This window comes from Pyxicephalus adspersus, chromosome 7 (assembly GCF_032062135.1).
Source record: "Pyxicephalus adspersus chromosome 7, UCB_Pads_2.0, whole genome shotgun sequence".
NCBI classification, from domain to species: domain Eukaryota; kingdom Metazoa; phylum Chordata; class Amphibia; order Anura; family Pyxicephalidae; genus Pyxicephalus; species Pyxicephalus adspersus.
Window position 1 is genome coordinate 1,727,929 of NC_092864.1, and position 20,856 is coordinate 1,748,784.

At 37.7% G+C, this 20,856-nt stretch overlaps 1 protein-coding gene across 1 annotated transcript in view; it reads right to left on the minus strand.

Moving 5' to 3' along the window:
• LOC140334630 (uromodulin-like) overlaps positions 1-18,818 on the minus strand; it is a 41,320-nt gene extending 22,502 nt beyond the window's left edge. Inside the window, exons 1-15 of the mRNA XM_072416869.1 lie at positions 18,746-18,818; positions 15,411-15,434; positions 13,336-13,601; positions 13,135-13,257; positions 12,411-12,588; positions 11,113-11,127; positions 9,639-10,463; positions 9,423-9,554; positions 7,602-7,798; positions 6,548-6,627; positions 5,265-5,513; positions 4,520-4,673; positions 3,643-3,718; positions 3,339-3,359; positions 2,767-2,824 (exon numbers count right to left, since the gene is read on the minus strand). Coding sequence (XP_072272970.1) covers positions 2,767-2,824; positions 3,339-3,359; positions 3,643-3,718; positions 4,520-4,673; positions 5,265-5,513; positions 6,548-6,627; positions 7,602-7,798; positions 9,423-9,554; positions 9,639-10,463; positions 11,113-11,127; positions 12,411-12,588; positions 13,135-13,257; positions 13,336-13,601; positions 15,411-15,434; positions 18,746-18,818 — 2,471 coding nt within the window. The remainder of the gene's footprint in view (positions 1-2,766; positions 2,825-3,338; positions 3,360-3,642; positions 3,719-4,519; positions 4,674-5,264; positions 5,514-6,547; positions 6,628-7,601; positions 7,799-9,422; positions 9,555-9,638; positions 10,464-11,112; positions 11,128-12,410; positions 12,589-13,134; positions 13,258-13,335; positions 13,602-15,410; positions 15,435-18,745) is intronic.
• Between the last annotated feature and the right edge of the window lie 2,038 nt (positions 18,819-20,856).

A 20,856-nucleotide genomic window follows, 5' to 3' on the forward strand; every position in this document is an offset into this window, starting at 1 on the left:
AGCGAAATTTTTTTCAGGACTGTGTAGAGCTTCTACATCCACCTGTCACATCAATAATAAAGAGGACCTGTCATGAATAATAAAGAGGATCTGTCCTTTTTTATTATTCATGTGACAGGTCCTCTTTATTGTTCATGTGACAGGTCCTCTTTATTATTCATGTGACAGGTCCTCTTTATTGTGCATGTGACAGGTCCTCATTATTGTTCATGCGACAGGTCCTCTTTATTATGCACGTGACAGGTCCTCTTTATTGTTCATGTGACAGGTCCTCTTTACTATTGATGTGACAGGTGCTCTTTAATATTGATGTGACAGGTCCTCTTTAATATTCATGTGACAGGTGCTCTTTATCATTAATGTGGCAGGTGCTCTTTATTATTGATGTGACTGGTGCTCTTTAATATTGATGTGACAGGTGCTCTTTATTAGTATATATATTTATTTAATATATATATATATATATATATATATATATTTATTTATATATTTATTATATATATATATATATTTTTCTCTCCCCAGCCAATCACAGAGCAGTAGAGGTGATGAATGGAGATACATATGCCCATTGAACTTCTATTGCCCTGGTATTGCCTGAGGTTACAGCTAATAGAAGGCACATGCTTCAAATTAGCTGTAACACCAAAAGTTCCCACGGTCTGGGGATCCCACAATGACATTATGATTCATAATGTAATTGTTGGATAACCTGTAAAAAATTTTTAAAAACATTTAAAATAAAAACACACCTCTATTAAATGAATTTACCATTATTATTTATTTTTTTAAAAAACATTTTTTCCAAAATTTTTGCAGTCGAATCCCGTGTTTTTTGGGTCGGGTCTATCCGAATTAGAACAGCCATATTCAGGTTGAATAACAGGACAACCCGAATTCGAACACCAACACTATTCATGATGGAGACAACATAGATTATGGGGTGTGAGACCCACCACGTCCTGTTCTCCTCTTGGTCCTCCTATGGGCTTCCCATGGTACAAGATGTGAGCGGGTCCAGGAATATTCTAAGACATTTCAACAACTTCCATGCGTATTATAAGCTGCATCCATCTATACAGTTATCACAAGTAATATAATTATAAAAGTAGGCTGGAAGATAATGGTATATGGATAATAGAAGAACTATATGTATTATTCAACCAATCCTGTATGTCGCTGTATTTAACATGGCCAGTAAGAAGCATGTATCCTAATCCAATACTCATTTATGTTACGTCAATCTAATACCACAATGTTCCCACCCAATTATTTTTAGTAAAACAATCAGTCACAAAGATTTTATTGGACATTCTCATAATATATCAACCCAGGAAAATACTATTGAAAGTAACAGGGTACAAGATGTGGTCGGGAGCCCCGGGAAATGGCTTATTGACTCTCGAGTCTAGTATTGTACGTGTTCTTTTTGGTGTGAAATCAACATGTTCCTGGGGGTTTCACATATTCTGCAGCTATTCTGCTCTAAGTATGCTGTTGGTGGTTGTACTGGTGCTAGGGTGGTTGGTGATGGCAAAACTACAGCATGACATCAGGGACAGGTGGCTGAAAAAGGTCATCAAATGGGGACTGAATATTTTTAATGAATGCCATGGCTCCATACTGGTGGAAGAGCGCATAGTATGTTTGGAAGATACTGAAGATACTGGTTTCTTTATTCTGAATATTTGGACTACTCAAAACCCTTCTGGTTGATTTTGCTGTCAGGTTCTGTCGCATGTTGTACACTTGGAAACACCACAATAATAACATAAAGCACGTTTTAGCTAGTTTGATTTTTTGTTCAGTAATATTTCCCTTTTTTAAAGCTTTTTGAAACATTAAGAACAATTACCTGTCTTGTGCTCCCCTGAGGAAGCCTAATAAGGCAAAACACGTTAAACTTAAGAGACCTAAAAAATGTTCCTCCATGGGAAATATGGGCTTCAATTATTTACATGTTTAGTTTGAATATCCCAGAAAACCCCACACAGAGTTTTGGGGATAGGGATTTTACTTATCACAACTTTCTGTACTTAATGTCTTGCTCTGTATATTTACTTTTATGTTATTATATATTGCCACTCAAAAAATAACTCTGTATGTATTTCCATTTCTTTGCACCTTTATTTTATTTAATTTACTGAAATTGAACATTAAGCAATAAAGAACAACCAAAGACCTATGCTTAATCACTATGTGAAGCTCTTTGATAAAATGATAATAATTACACACACACACATTTCATCCCTCATGAATCACACATTTATTCTGATAATATATATATATTATATGGAAGATTTTGAACGTTAATAAGCGAGGTTTATATTCCAAGCTAGTAATGGTAAGTGTAAATATTAGTAATTAGAAATAGAAAAAGATCCAATAAGACTATAAAATAATAATTCAGACGTTTGACTGTAATCAGTAACACAAAGTGCTGAAGGTGCCACGTGAACCCTCTATATCCCCAATTGTAAATGAAAGTTTGTGACTTCCCTGTCTACTAAGCCCAGCAAATGTCTTTATTTCCCTCCATTTGTCCTGATGATTAATTCATGTCCTGATTTATTAGTCTTGGACATGCTGGGAGCTCTGATTGGAATAAACCAGCTGTAAATGACCGGCTTGTCCAGACTTTGGCTCCACTAGCGGCTCACACTGTTTATTCCCATAGAAGAAAAATCCGCTTTGATAATTTATAGAACCCTGTGGCAATATGAAATCCTTTTACTGATATACAGCCAGTCAGAGTAATACTAATACAATAGTAACAGGAAAAGAATGGCCGAGATGAAAAGCTTTGCCGTTGGAACAGCAGCGCCTGAAAGACAAAAACAAACAGAAATGGTCATTTTCAAATGTTCGCCCAAACATTAGATGACAACCAATCCGTACATTTATAGTTCAAAAGACTCAAAGAGATCTTCTGTGAATAACCCTCCCACTGACCCCCATATGTAAAATGTTCAATTATGTGTTATCTGGATTCTGTACATGTTTGTGAAAGTGCAGCTTAGAGCTCTCCCATTCACTGGAATCACAATCTGTTGTATCGATCTCACTAATTCACTTGGAGCTTTGCTAGATGGATTCAAAACATCCCATTTACATTGGTCCTTAGATTGCTCTTGGGTTGGAGGACTCATCGCCTGTCCCGTATACAAAATTCCCAATAACTTAATACTTAATTCTTGAAATGAATACATGTTTCTGGAATAGATGACAAGATCAGATTCTATGTTTTATCCCCCGGTGTGTTGCTCCACCAACCATACAACTGTGTGATACCCTTTGACTAGCATATAATTGAATATAATATAACTCGTCCTGCTTACCTCCATCTGAAGACACATTAGCTGGAAATAAAAAAACAAACAAAAATCATTATTTTCATCAAAATCAGTGATTTATTCATTAAAAATAAGACATTTTATATAATATTCCTGCTAAATAAATAATCTCATGTATATGGTCACCTGTTCCCAATCCTCCTGTTATCACATTGAGGGAAAAGCATTTATTACATTCCTTGTAATAAGAAATATTTGTGGAGAGATAAGTATGGGTATAAATATATGTGACATATTGGATTTCCCAAATATAAATAAATACGAATAGTTTATCATGAACAGATCTTACCTTTCTGTTTAATAGGACCAATGGTCATATCTCTCACAGTAATCCCATCCAAGGAGGATCTCATTGAAGGACACCACTGAAATTAGAACATTGCGCATCATATTCATACTCAGAACATAACTGAAAAGTTGCTTGGTGGTCGGGGTTGGGTTTGTGTTAAATACAACTCAAACATCAGCCATTTGAAGTGAATAAAGATTCAGAGTTGTGGATTGTCCGAGCCATACAATATATCAGTCAGTGACTTCAATATCAATGGGCATGCAGCTCAGCCAGTCCGGATGATGACAGCTGTCAGTGGCCTGGGCTGAAATCATTGAGCCGCATGTTGGCTCTGTCATTGGCTGAGGTTTAGCCATCTGAATGCACTGTACACCCGGATATGGATTCTGCCACTAAATCATCCTGACCTCTTGGGGTCAAATCGGGCAAGCGATGATTTACTGGTAATTTCACAAAATGTGAAGAAATGAATAAAGGGTAGAATGGGATTTCAATATTTAATGGACCACATAAGAGGTCCTAAGAGCCTTGAGTGTCAAGAAAAACTTTAGATTGGCTGCCCACGTGGTTATTCACTCCTTGGGCTCTCACTTTCACTTATAAGGTGTCCAGAAGCATTCAGTAGAGATTGTGTCCGGTGTTTGCATGGTTTGGGCCACTGGTTGCAATGAGCTGATGAACGCTAAACTAAAAGTGTTTGAAAGCATTCCCAATAAAGTGGAGCCGGCAGATTGCCCTGAGACGCTCCATGAAGCTTCTGGAAAAATACAATGCAAAAACAATGCAAAGAATGCTCATACGCATCTCTTCCTGGCATTGTCCTGGATTTCTAATCTAAAGATAAAGAATTGTGCATGAATGGATCAATACTCACAGAGTAGCAGGAGTAGCTGTAGGTGTCACACAAGCCGACCTGGCAGTGTATATAAACTTGATTGAAGCCTCCCGGGAATTTAAGTGAAAAACGACTTTTAAGAGAAACTCCGTTTTCTAGCACACTGATTGTGGGATCGTTCCTGTTGGGGCATCTGGAAGTGGAATCATCAGACAAGGATTAGCATACTTGAATTTTTAATAAATATTAACATATATTATGAATGAATGTTTAAAATAAATCTAGAAAACATTTTCTGGGAATTTTTTAGGAATGTCTAGGCACCTCTTTTAATAATCTCTTCTTTGCCAAAAACCTCTTTAATAACGGGTTCCAAGATATCAGCCCCCCCGGCCTGGGTGATGAGTAAAAGTGAATCCAGGGCACCCTACCAATTTACAGAAGGGGTTACCGCAGTCAATGTCATTCTTCACTCACTTTAAATACTCAGTAGTACAATCTGCTTTTACACTCTACATAATGCGACCCTATGGACTCTAATTACATAAAGGATGGGGGAAACAAACAGCCAATCAGTAACAAAGAGATGACTTGTGACTTCCATTTCCCAGCATCCAGGCATTCCAGGGATTTCTCCAGCCTGGATATAAAATATTTATATTTTCTTTGTTGCAGATCTGACTGGGTGCTCTGTGTTAAATTTACAAAACAAGTTCAAATATAAAACTGCAAATCTTATTATAGTCTGGGAAAACAAATGTACAACGCATAAATATGAACTGACCGATCCGTTATGATGTCGTATATCATGCCGTAGCTGCCGTCAAAGGTCGAAGTGGCGTAGCAGTTTTTCACAACGAGAACAAACTGAGATGAGCTTGTAGCTCCAATTACAATGGCACCAACATATAGCATGGAGGAGGAGTCCAGCCACACCTCGGAGTCTGTATATTGGGTGGTGTAGCTTGAATCTTTAAACAGACCCATTACTATTGTGAAATTTTGTGTTCCAGTAACATTGATAACAGTAACGCTGGTAAAAGAACAAAAAATATATTAACAGTGACGGAAATAATGTGTTAGATGTTGTTAATAGATAGAGATAGCAGGTTCTAGGTGTCAGGATGCATAAAGAGTTGGGTGCATTTGCATTTTTTTTTTCTTCATTTCAGATAAAATAATCAAATCCCCTGTAAGTTTTTCTTTTTTTTTGCACTTTTGGGGAAATTTGTAAAAACCACAGTAAAATTTAGGAAATCCAACAGAAGTTTAAGGAATTCGTATATAAAGGGGCATCTCCAATGTAGGAAATCTCCTCTCTCTCAGAAGACTTTAAGATTTGGATTTTTTCTTACTTACTGTCTCAGTGACAATGGTCATTTGTTATAGGACAAACAAAGAAATAGAAAAGGTGAATCCCCTTTTTAAGGACACAGATATGGGTAATCTGGAAGGTCCAAGGCTCCGGGGCATAGATGGCCACCTAAACACAAAGCCCCACTTATTTCCATGTACTGATCGGTTCATCTGCCTTCCATCTCTTAACCCCATGAGGAATAAGGAGTTTACAAAAATGTTAGAAGTAATGAGCAGAGCATTCCAGTACCCAGGTTACTCAAATAAAATCTGAATATTAGGGGCTTTGCATAGCTCCATCATTTCTGAACCCAGCCTGGTCATAGCTAGGAGGTGAATTTGGGAGGAAATGAATATTGTCGGTATCAGAAGATGACACTGTTGGGCAGTTAAACATTATTTCATCCACATGAGGGAAAACACAACAAAGTGAAAATACAGTTTGTATTATTTTCACTTACCATCATCACTTCCATGTGGCTACTATAGTGACTCTCCAGGGAACAGAACCAACCACCAGAATTATTAACTAGGGTCCAGATTCTGGACATTTAGAATCCAGAGTTTTTGGATCAGTTTTGTTAAATGGTTCTAGACAATATATAATACAAATTCTAGCAAAAGCCCTGAACACCAATTGAAGGGAAAACATTGAAAAACAACTAAAGCTCATTTATCGTGTACTCAGCGCACCAAAGCGATAGGACTCACTCTGTGTAGTTGTTTCTGATTGGGTTTAGAAGGCTGATTTCCATATTGAACGGATAGGAACATTGAAAGTTAATGACATACTTCTTATTAGATGTTGATGAAAGGTTTATAGTATTTCTATATATAATATTAGTTCCATCATTCTGAAAAATAAAGAACATTTACAGTCAGAATAAAAACAAAAAAGTCAAGGATCTGTCTCTTTCTCCCCCTCTCTCCTCATATATATATCAAGTTTTCTTTTCTGCTCAGACAAATAAAGTGTTTGATATTTTTGTCATGATATCATGTATTCAAATCAATAAAGTAAATATGGTGTGACCACATTGTGAACATGAAGTAGATATTATAGTCATTCAATTTGTATTCAATCATTTGATGTTAGTTTGAATTTGATATTTTGTAATAACGATCACATAAAATAGATATTAAATTACCACATTTAGTAAGTGAACGAAATATAAACATCAAATACCTATTCGGTTTAAGCAAAAAGTGGGACTCCATTGGTGGGGAACAATGGTCATGCAAACATGTCATTGCCTTTGTCTAATATCCAAAGGGAGTGCAGCACACAGGGATCAGGATTATTTGGAAGCTTTCATCTTGTCCCAAGAATTTTGAATTACTTTGGCTTTTTTTTTTATATTTTGATAACAAAAGTGGATGATAGATTTGCAAAATTTGCAGAAAATCTTGTTCTGATTCCAGCTATTCATTATATTTGTAGACTTTTGTTTAGTGATGAATGATATGAGAACAATATTGCAAAACTTTTTTAGTTAACTATAAAGCCCAGAATGTGTCACTAAAAATGGATTAGGATTTGGGAGGAAACTTTGCTCAAGTTTGGAAAGTAAAACAAGAACGTATCCTTTCCATGAACCAAACGTAAACCATGGTCAGGAAAACACAAAGTTAACTACAAAACTCCGGATCATAATGTTGTTAGCAATATTCAGAAGGGTGTCGGAGGCGCCTGTGAGACATAGATTGATACTCTTTTTATATCTCCATAAGAAATTTGTTATCATATCAGTGACCACCCACATACCTGAGTATATCCCCCACAAGCACCATTTGTCGGCCATGTGACAAGAGTAATATAACTTTTATTGCTTCTCTCAGTGACTCCTCGGCAGTAATTCATATTAATGGATGAGGTGTTATAGCCCAGATTTTCCAGCTGACATTTGCTGAACCTCACTTCTATGTTCCCCAGGCCACAGGTGACTTGTGGTGTAATATCATCTGCAGAAACAGAAGAGAAGACCATGCTGAGACTTACCTCTAAATGACAACTTACTTATATTATATTTTCTGGGTTTTTAAACATATTCTCCAATTTAAAAAAAATACTGTACAGTCACTCATAATAAATACGGATTAAACAGAAATTGTTTGTGACCTAGGTTGCTAAAGTGAAGTCATCTTTCATGCAATTTCTTTTTTTATACTTCAGGTTGGAATTATTACCAAACTTTTTGACTTATGCCACTTTGCTTTCTGTTGCTTTGCCCCATCCCCAGGTATTTAAGTGTAAAATGTGCCCGCCTTCCCTGGCAAAAATGTGCCAAAATTTGTCAACAAGTGCTGCATGTCTTCTTGCACTAATTTGAGACCTGGTTTTTGGTAATACATTACCACCACTAATACCAGCACCACCAACTCAACTGCAACCCCCAGAAACAGCTGCAGAACCAAGACAACAAATACCTATTGGGCTACTATCAACATAACACTTCTCTTTCGAAGCTCCTCTGAATTGAGTAAAAGATGTGCATCATCACACAGCTCATCTTCTAGCTCATTAACTCGTGTTTCCTGCAAGTCCCACAAATTTTTTGGCCCTGATTTATCAAAGCTCTCCAAGGCTGGAGAGGATACACTTTCATCAGTGAAGCTAGGTGATCCATCAAACCTGGAATAGATTTATTCAAAGTCATTTGTTATTGGCTAACAAATGTTTTGAATCCTAGACAAGATCCATTCCACGTTTGCTGGATCACTCAGCTTCACTGATGAAAGTGTTCTCGCTCCAACCTTGGAAAGCTTTAATAAATCAGGCCCACTGACACTGATTTATTAAAGCTCTCCAAGGCTGGAGAGAATACACTTTCATCAGTGAAGCTAGGTGATCAAGCAAACCTGGAATGGATTTCTTCAATGTCATTTGCTATTTGCTAGCAAATGCTTTGAATCCTGGACCAGATCCATTCCAGGTTTGCTGGATCACCCAGGTTCACTAATGAAAATGTATTTGCTCCAGCCTTGGAAAGCTTAAATAAATCTGGGCCACTGTCTCCATTTTTGGATAGACAGGAACACGATCTGAAAACAGTAGAGGGGATTGAGAACCCTTTCCCTCAGAGTGCTTGGTTATAAGTGGTGAATTAAACAGGTATTCTAGCTCACAGGTTTTGTATTATGTTTTCATCTCCTTACTGTGACTAAGATGCTTAATGGGCCAGCCAGTACACAAGGAACCAAACTTGGCTGGGAGTTTGGGAGGAACCTGACTCAAAACATGTACAATGGAACCTCTTCCTTTCAGTCATCAGTTACCAGTGATGGTGGTTTGCTTAGCAGTGCTGGTTCTTTCCCTATTGCTGCTTTGCATGATTTGGGTTTATTGCTGTGCTCCCATTTTTCTACAGGGATGTCAGCCTTGTCCAGGAGACAGATGAAGGTGTGCCTCTCATTAGCAGATTCAGAAGACATACATTCCAGGTTAGAATTACCTTCCACTGGATTTCTCCAAAAACCACTAAGCACAACAAATCCTTAATAATAAATAATTCATAATAAATAAAGCATTAAAAACATATTTTGAAATGTATTTGAATAGAAAATCCCTCTGATTTTTTTAGCCTACCTACTAGATTTCCTGGTTGTATCCCATTAGTAATATATGATGAATTTTTACAGTAACAGCCATGAATGCCATCCACAATTCTACATTCCTCATCCGGAGCGCAATCCACCCCTGAACAGCTGTAATTAGATTCTGAGAGAAATAATAGGATAAATATATTATAGTAAAAGAATGTTTTTTGACAACATACTGTAATGTTTATATGTCACTGCTTACCTGTGCAATAGGCATAGTCACAGCCTGGTGTACTCTGTAGCTTATAGACATAAAATCCTTCTGGACACATCTTTACTGAGATACTAAAAGGGTTTGTACAGCATCCATCATAATAATTGGAACAAGCTGTACGATTAACAATGCCGTCACTGACTGCAGGGTGGGAGCCATTCATCCAAATGGGGTTATTTGTCCCACAGCTGTATTGTGGTACACAGTGCTCGGGGATTTTCTGGACAGATTCTCCTTTAAACCGATACCAGCCAGACAGTCCATAATCACAATGATACCAATAATACCAGCTATTATAATTATATGTATTAGAAGTACTGCGCCAGGGGTCATTAAGTACGGTGTGGTTGTAGCACGGGTCAACACAGGAATATGATCCATTGTACTTAAAGCAATCTTTATTAGAGCCACATGGAGTTCCTTGTTGGCATTCATTGACCTCACAATGTTTTCCATCTCCATAGTATCCATAGGGACAAGTACAGGTATAGGATCCATAATATTGGTTTGTACATACAGCTAGCGGGGAACAGTCATTAAGAGAGCTGTCTGCACACTCATCAATATCAACACAGCCAAAATCTTCCTTATATACGAATCCATTACTACAATTACAGGTGTAAGATCCGATAGTGTTCACACAGTAACCATACCCATAATAGTTACAATTGTTGGTGTAATAGCTCTGGCATTCATTTATATCATTACAAGATATTCCATCTCCAACAAAACCCGGTTTACATGTGCACTCCCCATATCCTCCAAACTCAGAACAAGTTGCATTGGGATGGCAATCAGAATTCAAACAAGTCCCTAAAAAAATGGAAAAAAAACAATATTTTCTCTGGTTATATGAATTTTCTATAAAATAGAACTATACCTGAAACCAGTCCATACAACCTTTCCTGGCCCAGGTGTGTATTTGGAGTATTTTTTATGTATCAAAACCAAGAAAATGAGAAATCTAAAATCCCCACTAAAAAGGAGCCCTATGTCCCTAAATAGCCCCTCTCCCTAATCTGAGGAATGAGTACAGGGGTACATAGTACACTTCACCTATTCCCAAAAATGATTAAAGAGAAGACCTGGAAATAAACACACCACGTGGGAAAAATATTCCAAATAAAACACAAACAATACATACACATGATTAATAAAAAAAACTTGTTTTATGTCCCAGAAGTAAATATATCACCAATCACATTGTCTAGGGTTATAAATCCATGTTAGTAATGACAATCACCCCATCAGTTACCATTGCTCTTATGTGTAAGGACATTTCAATAAACCCCTTTTCTCCCCAGATGTCCCAAACTGGATATGCAGTTTAATGTCCATAGAAAAGTTGTGTATTAAATTGCTAGAGGAGTATTGCCCTAGGCCCAGGCCCAGCACATATTAGTAAGATATGGAGATATAATACATCGAAGGGAATTACATTACCACCATACGTCCAGCTTACCTGGTTTGCCCAGCCCTGCAAAAATGTAAAAAATGAGAACATTAAATTTTATTAATCAGCATATATCTCTGAAAATCCTTATACTAATTATTCATATACACTAAGATAATAAAACTTACCAGAAAATCCCAATATTTTAACAGAAAGTGATGAATTTCCTTGAGCATTCAGAACCCAAGATCCTGCAGCTGGATTTTTCACCAAATGGGAACTTAGAACATCCCAATCATAGTAGTAGTAGTAGTAATAAGTAGAGTAATAAGGATTTTTTTCATATGTAAATGTGCGTCCTTTAATAAAAAAGTGAAACAATATATATATAAATTTAAAACAAAACGAATAAAAGCATGCTATTACCAAAAGCTTTTAAAGAGGAACTAAAGTGAAAAATAATAAAAAATTGCACTTACCTTTAATTCCGCAGATCCCACAATCGCACTGGACCTTTCTTCAATTGAGTCCCACGCCGTCCTGGAATTCTTCTTCGTTCCAGGCTTCTGGGCCCGGCGCTGATATCTTCTTCCTTCTGGGTACGTTACTCGTTCTCACACTGCGCAGGCGCGAGATCGGGTGACATAGACCATTGGTAAAGGGGAATAAAAAAGAGTGCCGATCTCTCTGCCCTTACAGGAGATCACCATCTCTTCTCCTGCAGTGAAGGAAAATGCCCCTTCTGTGCATGCAAGTCTTTCTTTTGTGGATGAAGCATTTTACATTAAAGCTTCTAGATTTAAAATGAAGAAATGTCAAAATCCAATCTAACGGATGCAACGATTTCTGCAGCCAACATGACGGTATTGTGTATACACCACACAATATTACCTTCACAACGACACCGGGATGGTGAGTTTCCTTAACTGTGGCATAATAATAATTATTATATACAGGAGATAGATCTATAAACTGCTTTTTGCATTTGATTGGTGGGATAAGAAACTAAAAAGCTGGTGAAACTGTCATTCACTCACTCTCTGTCCATTTCTGCAAAAAATATTTGCCTGATTACATTTTTTAAAATAAAACTTTAGTTCCACACACCCAAAGTGAACATTGTCTGAAATAATTTTGGATACTAATAATAATTCCGAGTTTGGGTAGACTTTGGGTTACTAGAGGCCCCAATATTAAGATTTTTTTGTCTTATTAAATTTGGTTCATTTCACAAGAAATGAGGATAAATCTTGATAATGGAACCCAGAAAGAACTAAAAACTCAACACAAGTTCTGATCCTTACAAATTCCTTTGAAAAAATGGACATTTAGAAATCTTTCCTTAATTTTTTCAGTAATGGACTTACCATTTGGATCAGTGAAATTAAGAGTGAATGATTCATCTCCTATGATCAGTAAATGTTTTAAGGACGATGTAACATTAAACACCTTGGTGTATTTATCAGTAACATTGGCATTGATGTTCAGGATGCGCTCAGATGAATTCAGAGGTTTAGACAACAGTAATTGCAATGAGGTAACTATCTGCCAAAAGAAAAGAAGAGAAATACATAAATCAAACACATGAAATATTTAAAGGAATATAAGGGAAAACTGTATTTTTTGGAGCAAATTGTCTGCTATTCCTCAATATTACACAAATAAACCATTGGAACACACTATGTACAACCTCTATGGGCTATTTCTGCTGCCACAAGATTTCTTTTGAAGCAGGAATGAAAACTAAGCAAAGGTCGGGTCAGATACCAAAGTCCGGGTGGCAGCCATACAAGGTGGGGTCCTAAGAAGTGTCAGTTATGGAAACTTCAGAGAAAAAAGTACTGACTTGAGAAGATGTTCATGAGTATTGCCACCGGTGTTTTTCTAGAAGGGTCACAAAAAGTGGAGCCTAGTGAGATCATGAGGATATATGAATATTTCTGCCTTGACCCCACAGATTAATATTTTATCACCAATGTGCTCTACAGATACACAAAACTGAAATGAACCGGGTACATGATGAATTCACCATCAAAATGTCTTCACGGACACTAATGCGCTATGCTTTCTATGCTTTAATGTGATTCTTACCTTAAACATATCAGAATATTCCATGTTTATCACTTCTCCGTAACTAAAAGATGAAATTGCATTAAATACATTTAGCACAGAAGAATTTGCTGTACAATACCATGGATACCACAGAAAATAAACCTGCAGAGAAAAACAAAAGATTTATATTTGGGTCAGAGATACGTAGATGATGTGTGACTTTCCATAGAAGGTTCTTACTTGGGACTTCTTCTTCTCTAGCAATGTATAAACATCAGAAAGGAGCTGAGTGTCATTGTAATCCCTCATGGAACCAAATGTAGAAACCATAATAATGGACTCATCGGGGGAAATCTGCAGAGCTCTCTTCAGCCCATGGAGGAGGGACTGGTTACATTTTGCTGTATGGGTATAGGCATTATCATAGGCAGAAGGATCATCCCCGTAGTTTCTTTGTATGCTTTTCAAGAAATTATTCTTGTCATTGGTGATAGTTTCATTTATTTCTGAAAAAATATTTTATTAAAAAAGTAAAAATGTGATACTTGACACACCCCGAAACACTAATAGTAACATAAACCATATTAGATAAAAAAATTAGGGACAGCAAAAGATAAGCTTCTAAGTGATGAGTAAACAAACCAGGAGGATTCTTCAGAATAGATAAACTAAAGCTACGTACACACTTCCAATTATTATCGTTGGTAAACGAACGACGAACGTTCCTGCACGATATCTGTGAACGATCGTTTAGCACTGATCCTGTACAAACAGATAACGACACGATCGTTCGCAGATATTGTACACACAATAGATGCGATCGTTTGAACGATACAGAAAGTGACGTGCAACACAGGAAGTGAGCGAACGTTCGTTCATTGCGCATGCTTAGACCATGAACGATCACTGAACGACCGTACACACGAACGATGGTCAACGATCGTCGTCCAATCCGATCCGCCGGTCCGGTCGTTCATTTCCAACGACTTTCCTCGTTCGTCGGCGTCGTTGGTTACTTTTTTTACGAATGATTTTTGCCCAATCGATCGTTCGTCGTTCGTTTGTCGTTCATTTTGAACGATAAAAATTGGAAGTGTGTACGCAGCTTAACAGTAAGCAAAGAGTTGGGAGGAATTTGTTGTATGTTATATTTGATTGTAATTCCACTTTGTTATAACTGAATATAAGAGTGCTATACACCATGACTGTACTGCAGCTATGATTAACACTGAGCATTTACCAAAAAAGAACAAAAAAATATTTTAAAAAAACGTCACCCAAACAGAACAGCAAACCAAAACTCGTGTAAAGCATGTTGACTGTCACTCACGGCCGGATATATTTGGAGTAGTAGTTTTAAAAAATGAATAATTGTTTTTGGAGTAGATAATGTAAATGTTAAAGTTCTGATGATGTACTTACCTGCATAGTCCAGGGTTAATGTAGTATATTGTCGTGTAACACAGGGGAATCTGCCAGCTAAATAATTCAGAGCATTTTCATAGTAGTATGAATACCCCCAATAAAGTGCATATTGATCCATCAATAGAGTAAGGGACGTCCCATCTGTAATACAAGTTATTTGCTGATATTGTATTGAATACAGTCAGGATTGCTTGATAATTTTGTAACAAACTTTCTCTGTTTATGTTGCTTCCGATTATTAATTGTTGGAGCAATAATAATAAAATAAAAGATATATTCATGAATGCAGAACTCTGTCTGAAGTCATAAGAAAGCTCGTACATGATTGGATTACAATGTGTACAGCCTCTACTCAATCATCCCCACTGATTGGCTCCAATGAGATCACATGTCTTTCTTAGACCTTTGGTGCTCAGTTGATTCCCGGGGTTGTGCAGCTTTATTGCAGCAAACAAAGGATAAAGGGTTTTGTGTTGAGTACCCAAAATCTCCAAATGGAAAAAAACATTTTCTTGTTTATTTCACCCCAAATAAATGAATCAAAGTGATGTGTTTTTTACTTGTTTTATTTACTTGTCTTCAGAATTCTTTATTTGCAACTTACTTCTCCTTGTACAGTTGTAGGTTTCAGTACCTGGAAAAAGGCAAAATGATTAATATTGCTGCAAAGCATTAACTTCATTTCAAATCATTTCGAAAATGCAGCAACCCCAACAATTCTGTCTACACTTCCCACCTTCCCTAGGAAGACGTCATAATATAATATTTATTAAAGCCAATCATCACAATGTGAAGTGTGTGTATATATATTTATAGCGCTTTATCTGAAACAAAATCCCAGTCTGATGTCATGAAGGCAGTAAAACATCACAACGAGAATTACAACTTACTGGAGTTCCAAGTGCTGGTCATCCCTGAAAGAAATAAAAACTCAGATATTGTAAACCGGAAAAATGCAGTATGTAATTTGCTTGATTTGATCTGCCACACTTTTGTTTATAAAACATGTTGCAATAAAACAGTTACATAGTAAGCCAGGTCGAAAAAGTTCATCAAGTTCAACCACTAGGGAAATAAACATATCCCAGACATAAAACCCTATAGGACATAGTTGGTCCAGAAGAAGGCAAAATAACCCCGGGTACAATTTGCTTCAGCAGGGGACAAATTCCTTCCTGATTCCATGAGACAATCAGATGTTCCCTGGATCAGCAGTCTCTGTTATCTTTACTATAACTCCTTAATCCCCAGTTATATTCTGTGCTTCTAGAAATCATCCAGCTTTTTCTTAAAGCAATCTATAGTAGTTGCTGAAACTCCTTCCTGAGGGAGCCGATTCCACATTATCACACCTTACAGTGAAGAATCCCTTCCTTATCCGGAGCTTAAACTTCTTTTCCTCCAGACGCAAAGAGCGCCCCCTTGTGCTTTGTAATGATCTCATAGCTCAGTTGCCCTTCTCTGCACTCTCTATAATCCCACAATATAATTTTTGTGGTCCCCAAACTGGCCTGCATATTCCAGATGTGGTGTGACCAATGCTTTGTACAGGAGCAGGATTATGTCTCCATCTCTGCAGTCTATTCCTCTTTTATTACAAGAAAGTACTTTACTAGCTTTAGATATTGCAGCTTGGCATTGCATGCTGTTATTAAATCTATGATCTACCAGAACCCCCAGATCCGTCTCCATTTTCTTTTCCATTTGTTAGCCCCCAAGTTTTACATTTTATTTTTTTTACATTTATCTATATTAAATGTCATTTGCCACTTGGCTGCCCAATCACACAGTACATCCAGGTCTGCTTGTAGATTATAGACATCCTGTATGGACTTAATTCCATGACATAGTTTGGTGTCATCTGCAAACACAGAAATCCCAAACTCTATATCATTTATAAAGATGTTACACAGTAAAGGTCCCAACACTGAACCCTGGGGTACACCACTAATAACCTTACACCATTCAGAGTATGAATCATTAATTACAACTCTCTGGATGCGATCTTTAAGCCAGTTCTCTACCCATTTACAGATTGACTTTTCTAAACCTATTGACTCTAACTTGCATAATAACCGTCTGTGGGGTACAGTGTCAAATGTTTTAGCAAAATCCAAGTACACTATATCAACTGCCACTCCACTGTCTACCTGTTTACTTACTTCCTCATAAAAAGAGAGTAAATTTGTTTGACAACTTCTGTCTTTCTTGGCACCATGCTGACTATCACTTATAATATTATTTTCTAGCAGAAACTCCTCTGTGTGGCTCTTTATCAAACTCTCTAAGACCTTTCCAACTATGGACGTTAAACTAACGGGTCTGTTGTTACCTGATAATGATTTTGCTCCCTTTTTTAAGATAGGAACAATATTGGCCTTACGCCAATCCATCAGTTCCAAGCCAGTGATTATAGAGTCTCTAAAAATTAAAAACAATGTTATTTAAATACCTTAGCTCAGCTCATTCAGGACACGTGGATGTAATCCATCAGGTCCTAGTGGTTTTTCAACTTTAATTTTGCCCAACTGTTACTCAGTCATATCAATTTTGAGCCATTGTGACTTGGTTAAGGCAGTGACATTGGATTTGTACTTGAATTCTGACATTTTCCTTCGTGTACACCGAGCTAAAAAAAGTGTTTAGTAAATCTGCCTTTTCATTATCCCCAGTCCAAATCACATTTGTTATAAGCTCTGCATGGTTAGAAAATACTAGATTCAGCAGAGTATCATTTCTAGTTGGGGTTTCTATAAACTATACCATAAAATTATCTTGTATTAAATTCACAAATTTCCCCCCTTTTGCTGTTCCTGTAATGCCATTACTCCAGTCAGTGTCAGGGTAGTTGAAATCTCCAAAGATTAAAGCATTTTCAGATTTTGCAACTTTTTTTATCTGTGCTAGTAGTTGAATTTCTATTTCTTCCTTAGCACTGGGGGGCCTATAGCAGACTCCAATCATTAATTGTGTGTTATTCATCCACACATTCACCTCCTTCCATAATGCCTCAACCTTATCACATGCTTCATCAACAATTTCTTCTTTTACGTTCAGATCACCTCTCACATACAGACATACACCTCCACCTTTTCATTTGACTCTGTCTTTACGAAAGGGAGTATACCCAGGAATTTTGACAGCCCAGTCATGCGAAGAACAAAGCCAGGATTCAGCAATACCAAGTAAGTCATAATCATAATTCATTGGTGAACAGGCTCTTTAAACCTTTTACCAGAGTTGTTTGCTAAATCCTTTTGTTTTTTAGTACCATTAGTATTGCACAATTCAATGTTTGTTTGTAACATGTGAAGCTCCCTACAATAATCCATAATGCTCCCCCAACTATCCCCAATCTACCTTCTACTAGTGACAGACCCCTGTCTGACCTTTCTGCCACCTTATTACCTGTCCCCCCCTCTGTACCTGTCCTAGTTTAAATATCTCTCCACCATTCCCCTAAATCTTTCCCCTAGCACAGCAGATCCCCTTCCATTTAGGTGCAAACCATCTCTGGCATACAGGTTGTACCCCAATGAAAAGTCAGCCCAGTGCTCTATGAACCCAAACCCTTCCCTTCTACACCAGGACTTAAGCCATGCGTTTAGCTGTTAGTTCTTTAAACTGATTTTTAAGGATTCTTCATTTTCCATCAATCCTCTCATTGCTTCCAACATGGACGGAGACAGCTGGGTCCTGTCCAGCCCTTCCCAGTAGTTTGTCCACTCGGTCCACCTCAAGTCGAACCCTGGCACCAGGTAGGCAGCAAACCATTAGGTTGACAGGATCTAGGCAAAAAAACTTTTCTACCCGTCCTCCTGATCATAGAATCCACGATGACTACCAATTGTCTACGCCTTCCTGCATTGCCTTCCCCACCACTGCTAGATTTGCTGCTCTCCCGGCTGTTAGGGGTAGCAGTAACATCTAGAGTTGCCACCACTGGGTCTGCCACCTGCACATCTTCACATAACTTTGTATACATGTTAGGGTCCTCCAACCCAGGGCTGACCTTCTTTTCTGGGTGCCCCTACCACTCCCTCTAATTACAGTAACCCAATTCCCTATATGTTCATCCTGATTAAGCTCTCCATCTTCCACATCTATACCAATAACTGCCCGCTCAGTGAGACCCTTCTCAAGTTGTTCCAGAGATTTCCAGTTCCAGTTGCAATGCACTTTCCCAACTCTCCAATGCGAGATTCCAGAAGGGCGACTTACTCACATCTATCACAGCCGTATTCACCTAGGAGCTCCATTTCTGCATACATGTGACCTTGCACCTTGCTACCACTCATCTTCCTAGTTACAATTTATTAATTTCACGGTGTTATAAACATTTGCTTACAGTTCGTGGTTACTTTAAAGTTGTAACTCATTTTGTTTTCAAACTCACTTATTCCCAGTCACTTGTTTCACCATCCAAGGATAAGCAAAAGAATCTCCAGAAATAAACATCTGACATCACACAATGCAGGAATCGCTATCATGAAATAGTGACAACTTACCGAAGTTTGTAGTACTGGTCATCTCTGAAATGAAAGAATAAAAAACAGCTCAGAATGTATGATCTGGGAAACTGTAGATGAGAAAATCTGAATTTCTAAATGTCGCCTATTTTTCCGTTATCTGAGATTACAAATCTTCATTATTCATTTTTTCCTTTGACTAATACTTACCACTGATGGTCCAGCAGAGTCCAAATAATTCATAAAGACTATCCCTCCTATTATAGGTTGCCCTCAGATTCTGTATTATTATTAATATTACTATTATTAATCTGGATTTATATAGCGTCAACATATTACACAGCGCTGTACATTAAATAGTTGTTACAAATAACAGACAGATACAGACAGTAATACAGGAGGAAGAGAGAATCCTGCCGCGAGGAGCTTACTGTTTAGAAGGTGGGGAAGTATTACACAATAGGAGGGGAAATATGGAATGGTAGGTAAGTAGTGAGGATTTTAAGGGACAGAAGACCGGTAGGTGAGGGTGAAACATTGGGTTTTGAGTGCTCTTTTATAGGATCAGAATGTAGGAGCCAGATGAATAGGACAAGGAAGACCATTCCAGAGACTGGGGGCAGCTCTAGAAAAGAAGTCATTGGTAGATGATTGGAGGAGTGAAGAGAGCAGCTAGGGTGCATTAACAGAATTCAGCACAAAGTCAGCAAAAGACAAATGTCCTCAGCTGTTGGATTGGCTGAACAAATGTAGCCTGGACACCACATGCTTTTGACTATTTTATTTTTTTTTTTGAAAGAAGAGAGAAAACACACAATGCTGCCCCAACATCTATAAATCTAGCTTAGGAAAGGGTTTGTTTGTAGAAATGATGGGGTATGGGAGAAAGAAGCACTCATTTTTTAAATATTATAAAAAAAAAAGCAGTTTGGGAGTGAGACATTCCAGTCAAATTCAAGTAAAGTTTTCATCCAATAAAAACATTCTAGTACAAAATTCTACCATATTTCTGAGTCAAAGTGGCCACATTCTACAGATGAAACATATGCAGTGTACATTACTGTAATAGGCGTTTTCACAGCTGCAATTCTAGAGTGTTCTATAAATCTACTTAAAGGTTTTTGGGTTTTTTCTGCTAATTTTTGGTCATCTTTTTGAGAGATAAACACCCCAACCAATAAAATTATTAATCAATTCCTTTAAAGAAATTAGTAGTGTTGGTGTTCGAATTCAGGTTGTCCCTATATTCGACCCCAATATGGCTGTTCAAATTCGGATAGACCCAACCCGAAAAACACGGGATTGGACGGTAAAATTTCGGTAAAAAATGTTTAAAAAAATAAAAAACTACTTTTAAAGTAATTTATTGAATGTTTGTGTTTTTTAACTTTTTTTTTTACAGGTTTTCCCACAATGACATTATGATTCCTGCGGCTGTGCAGCCATGGGAATCCTCCTGTCATTGCGGGATCCCCGGGCACTACAGGTGATGAATGGGGACTTGTCCCCATGGGGGTCCCCATTCATCCACTATAGTGCCCAGAGATTGTAGTGGAACTCCAGAGGTAATCTGCAGTTCAGTTCCATTGTGACGTCGCCTGGGAAACTGAACTGCAGACCTATACAGTTCTACTACAATGTCCGGGCACTACAGGTGATGAATGGGGACTGCATCATCTGCGCTGTGCTTCTGCTACCGTGTTTCCCCGATTTTAAGTCATCCCCATTAAAAAAGCCACCCCCCATTTTTGAAAAAATAATTAAAATAAGACACTCACCTGTGAATAAGACATCCCCCTATATTTGATCTTGTGTGTGTCTCCTTGATGCTGGCTGCAGCACCTGTCTGCTCCTGGCTGCAGTGCAG